We start from the raw sequence: 5,318 nt of genomic DNA on the forward strand, positions 1-5,318 counted from the left end.
CCATCTCGTTGCCAGGAAACGTTCTGCAGGGTCTTTTTCCTCGTGCGGTAGTTGGGACTACTTAAGAGACCAAAAAAAAAAACGAAATCCCCTAAATAGGAGCTTTTTTGGCTTATAAGGCAAGGTGCAAAAGCCAAGGAGAAGCCCAACCAAACGTATGAACTGCCGTGCAATCTCGTATGTGGACCGGCGACGAGCCTTCTTGGATATGGACTCCGAACAGTGAGAAGTTCTTCCTCTTGCCGCAACAGGACGGATGCTTTCTAGGATAGCGGACGCGTTCAGACTCCTCTGACCGGAACGAGGTGTCCACTCTAAAAGCAAACCAACCATATCTGCAACTCATTGTTTGCCTCATCATCTATAAGTTCACAAGTTCTATTACACGGCTATTATTCACTTGCTAGCAGTACCAGTTCACATTAGCATTACGACTTATAGCTCCCTAGACAAAGTACACGAGGCAACAGGATCCTCACAATAGTCACAAACTTCAAGGCAGATGCTTACTAGCAACAACATATCATACACGCACAGCACAGTAGCCATACTGTGAACCGGAGGCTCTGCTCAGACCCAGAGCTTGTGCATCGCGTGCAGCTGGCCCAGAGAGGAAGATTTCAGGGACAGACGGTACATTTCTTTCAGCTTGGCCGTGTCTCCCCTGCCGCTGCCGTTGGCCTGACTGGCAGCGGAGGCTGCCGGCCTGCTTGTGTCCAGGTTCTTCAGCATGCTCTTCAGCATGCTCTGCAGCTGGCTCCAGAACTTCGGCTTTATGTCCAGGTTCACATCGTTTGAGTATTCCTCGTTCGCTTCGACAACATGGCGGCCTTCCAGCAAGTGCATCAGCGCCACTTCAAGCATCTTCAAACAGATACCAAGAAACATGATTATGATATCACAGAAGAAATCCCGTTCCACATTCACAAATAAGACATCCTAGGCGCGCGCGTAAGTGAACGCATAGCCTCGAACCTAAATGCTCAACCGGTTTCAACCTGCTGTTACAAACCACAACCCACAATGCAGTGAACTATTGTGATTTATGTACCGCTACAGATGCCTTTTTTCCTCCCAAATATCCCTACGTAGATTTTTTCTTTAAACAGTACTCAGCAAAATTACTCTTAACACTACAACATAATGTATTACCAAATGCAAAATGCAACATACTAAACGATTCTAATCAAATGACATTGCGCCGCTCGATTCTGCACGCAACTACTCCCTCTGTTCCAAAATAAGTGTCGTGGTTTCAGTTCAAATTTTATGTAAGGTAATGCCCTTTCCTGAATGCCAGAAAAGAATAATCGTAACTAAGATCTAGCAGACCGAGTAACTAGAATAGGAGGAGATGGCAAGCCAGGAAGAACATACCGCACTAGAATGAAACGAATCAGAGATGCTAGTAGAAAGGGCAGATTGCGCCATAAGGATGTTAAGAAACATGGTAGGATGCGTCTTCGGACCATAGAATTCTAAAGCCTTCTGCCAGTTCTTCTCTGCTAGGGAACCATACCACTTAGCTTTCTTACAAAATTTATCCTCGTTCTTCTGTTTGACCTCCTTGTTAACCAAATCCAGGAACTTCAAGCACAGATCCCTTTGATAGCAACCAAGCTGAAAATGGCCAAAAGCAGCCTCCTGTTTGCGAAGTTCACCAAGGGACTCGTATGTAGACAAAGCCTCCCGAAAAGCATCACTTGCTGAAATCTCAAGAACTGTTCTGTTAGATGATTCATCAACAAGTCCACCTTCGTAGCTGCCAGTTAAAAAACTTTCCCTTGCCAAAAGCATTCCGAGCCTGAGGTGCGTATGGGCATACTGGGTGTAAACTTCGTTGTACAGTGATTTATCAACTTCATTGTCAGCAATAGCATACTTCAGTTGCCTCTTAGCTGCGGTATAGTAGTTTATTGCTTGAAAATATTCTGACTTGGCAGACTTCACAGATTGCATATATGAGCCTTCAGGAAGATCATACATCTGAAATTCTTCTATCTTCGACGCCAATTTCTCTGCTAAAGCTCTTCTACCATGAGCTAAGTTACAGTTGATCAATATAACATTTGTGTGATCAGAGACCTCTTGAAATGCACAAATAGCATCAGCAAAAGCAATCTCAGCCCTACTCAAATTTTTACTCTCAAGTCTAATGCGGCCAAGTTCATTGAATGCCCAACCTCTTTTCTTAAGGATGGTGGAGAACTCTGCCGAGCGCACAGGAAATGCAAATATGGCTCCCTTAGCTGCACCATAGCAGTGAATAGCAGAACACAAGTTGTATTCAGCATCTCCTGGTTTAGGACCTCCAAGGTACTTAAAAATACCACCGCTCGAACTGGAAACATCGCCATTAGGTTTATCAGGAATAGCATAAGCATTACTTGACTGATTATCCATGGTGTGATCATGATCAGGTTCAGCATTTGCCACCGTCCTTTTCTCAAGACGAGTATCATTCGTGCTGTTCTGAGTTTCTTCAGAACTTTCCATAGCTTCCTGCGCATTAGGTTTCTCTATAATTTCAGTAGATTGTGAACGAATGTTCCTGCCAGATGCTTTTTTATTTTTCTTTCTTCCATGCAATGTAGAGGCCTCAGGACTACTGCTGCTTGCACTACTGCCACTATTTGCCCTATCACTTTGGCAGCTACAGTTTATCAGTGAGCATGTTCCACAATTCTGCTTATCTTTTCCCAATTTTCTCTTAAGACGTTTGACTTCCATTGCAATTTCATTTGACATCCTAAGTTCACCTTCAGGCTTTTGCTCCTGGAGCACCGGTGCTTGATGGCTGCCCAATCGGTGATATTCCGCATAGACATCGCCTACAAGCATCCACACATTGGCCCAGAATAAATAGTTTGGAGGCAACTGTTGAGCAGAAATATCATAACCAAAGCATTTTGCATTCTTGAAATATTCCGCTTCATCCAATACAAGGCTTGAGTTTAGATCACCATCTTCAAGGCACAGCGAACTATTGGACATGGATGAGATGAATTCATCACCATCTAGATGTTTAGGCATAGACCCATAAACCATGCAAGCTAATTCCACAACTTTCAGAGTGCGATGAAGCTGCCCATCATTTTTATACGCCTCTCCAAGTGCCAGATAAGATTCCCCCAGCAAAAGAACAAGTTTCCACAATTTATGGTCCATTTTCAGTTTTGGTAGCCACTCCCTAATGTCACAAACTTCAATGCAATCAACATCACCACATCTACATAAAGAGAAGTCAACAGGTCTCTCCCAAATGGTGTCTGCACTGTCAACACAATCATCCTGAGTGTTCTGCAGCTGCCGGTTCCATCTTAGAGATTTGATAGCTTGTGATACGTGATGTATAGCTGCCAACTTTGAGGAGATAGCATCAGCAATTGGTTTTGATATCTGAGAGTTTCCAGCCTGACACATAAGCAAGCTATCATCAGAGACATCTTTTGTAGTTGAAGATGCAGTACCAGTATCAACATGACCATGTGAAGATTCTGATTGTGAATACTCCAACATAATATCTACGGCTGCTGGCTCATCCTTGCTTATCTCTGTCAATACATCATCGTGCTCTGATGGTAAATTCTGAAGGCTCAACTGTGGAGACTCATCATCCAAGTCAGTAAGAGTAACTTCCGATTCAAGCAGAAATGATTCTGTTGTCAGTTCCAATTCCTCATAGCATTTAAGGATGAGCCTTGCAAACTGTTCATGAGCATATGCCCTGACAACCTAGAAGACGAAAGAATAAATCGTGAAACAAATTTCTCACCGAGGAAATAACAGATTTGTAGAATGGTGGGATGATAGATAAGTACCAGGTGATCCTGCTTGCTGAGGAAATCTAAACATTTTCTGAAGAACTTTGCACATTTTGCTCTATTACTAGGTACCTGCAAACATATAAGGCCTTCAACAATCAGTAAAGCTGTACTAAGTACATCTTCAAAAAAGAAAATGTACATAAGCAAAGTAAGAGTGACAATTCCCTGGCACCTTCGATAAAGACATCCTATGAGCAACACGATAGAGGAGTGTGCCCAGAGAGAAGAGTGATTCCCTTCTCCCCTTGTTCATTAAAGAGGACACAGGACTGCATGTAGATATATGATCACCAGCAGTACGTTTTTCAGGTAGTATGGACAAGTCATATAACTGCACAACATCTTCTTCAGCGCCTTTGTAGAGCTGAGAAAGCAAACCTTCAGTATAAGTGCACAAGAACTAGCATTGGTAGTTACCAGTCTTGCTAAATAAATCAAGTTGTACATAAAAATATCGAAAGACTAAAAGGTTGAACAGGAACATATCTAACACATGTTGACTATCCTAACTTCATAAGTAGGTTCAGAAGCCATACCCAATATGCACCGGGGTCTTGCTTACAGTTATTCTGAAGGAACCTTAGGACAGCTAGGCCATTTTGCTGGACGACCTGTGGATGAAATGCAGGTGTGCCATCATCGGACACACCCTTAAGTAGAAATATATCATCATTTTTTAGAAGCTCATAGCCTTGGACAACACCATTCTGATGATAACATATGGCCAGTTCTGGCACACTTGCCATAACATTGTCAAGCCAAGCTTCTAGCCAGTTCAATGGAGTAACCTATCAAAGGCAAATTGTCAACAGAGAGAGTAAGGCAATTTGTCAACAGAGAGAGTAAGGAAAGAAAATATCAAGCCATATATTAAATAAATAAATAAAGCATACCTGTCTAGAAACATCCCATAGGTGCAAGCTGACTGCGATATATTTCTCATTGCTAAATATAAGCAAGTCGCTACCCAAGAGAATATGGAAATTGTGGAACTGCCAAAAGCAAACCTTCCGAAATCCATTGTTCCCCACTCTCCTACTCTTCTCAGATTCTTGCACCTCACAACTGGGGGTTTCACCAACACGAGTGGTTTTCCTAATGGGGTCCGATCCTGGAACTTTTTGCTTATTTTCCCTTGCACCCCAGTACAGGCTTTCACAAGTACCATGTGACGGTTTTCTACTTTTACTGATATTTTGATCCAAATATGGCGACGTGCTAAAATTAGACGAGGAGGACGAATCCAAGGAACCCTCCCTATGACCGAAGGGTCCATGCAACATGGATGCTGTTTGCTTGTCCTGTGATGGTTGATGACTTGGTGGGCAATCACAAGCCTCTGCCCTAACCGAGTGCATCGCGAAGTTCTTTAAAATTGATGGATCAGATCCTTTAGGTTGGTTGTTTTGTCTTCTAAATATCTTTTCACCTTCATCAACATCAGGCCTGCAACACAATGTGGAGTGGAGCATTAGCATTCACTACATTGCG

General features: G+C 42.9%; 1 protein-coding gene across 1 annotated transcript; it reads right to left on the reverse strand.

Moving 5' to 3' along the window:
• Positions 1 to 317: 317 nt before the first annotated feature.
• LOC119345556 lies at positions 318 to 5,268 on the reverse strand. Its single transcript, XM_037615587.1, has 6 exons — positions 4,721 to 5,268; positions 4,364 to 4,615; positions 4,000 to 4,191; positions 3,822 to 3,896; positions 1,378 to 3,735; positions 318 to 864 (listed from the first exon to the last, which is right to left on the reverse strand). Exons 1-6 carry the CDS (start codon positions 5,183 to 5,185, stop codon positions 571 to 573), a joined length of 3,636 nt encoding a protein of 1,211 aa, XP_037471484.1. The 5' UTR covers positions 5,186 to 5,268; the 3' UTR covers positions 318 to 570.
• Positions 5,269 to 5,318: the final 50 nt, after the last annotated feature.

The sequence above is a fragment of the Triticum dicoccoides genome, unplaced genomic scaffold (genome assembly GCF_002162155.2).
Source record: "Triticum dicoccoides isolate Atlit2015 ecotype Zavitan unplaced genomic scaffold, WEW_v2.0 scaffold250807, whole genome shotgun sequence".
Taxonomy (NCBI): domain Eukaryota; kingdom Viridiplantae; phylum Streptophyta; class Magnoliopsida; order Poales; family Poaceae; genus Triticum; species Triticum dicoccoides.

Coding starts and splice junctions, on each gene's coding strand:
- LOC119345556 (XM_037615587.1), bottom strand. CDS start 5,185: ATGCACTCGGTTAGGGCAGAGGCTTGTGATTGCCCACCAAGTCATCAA. Junction 3,897..3,999: donor ATAGGATGTCTTTATCGAAG/GTGCCAGGGAAT, acceptor ATATGTTTGCAG/GTACCTAGTAATAGAGCAAA. Junction 3,736..3,821: donor TCAGCAAGCAGGATCACCTG/GTACTTATCTAT, acceptor TTCGTCTTCTAG/GTTGTCAGGGCATATGCTCA.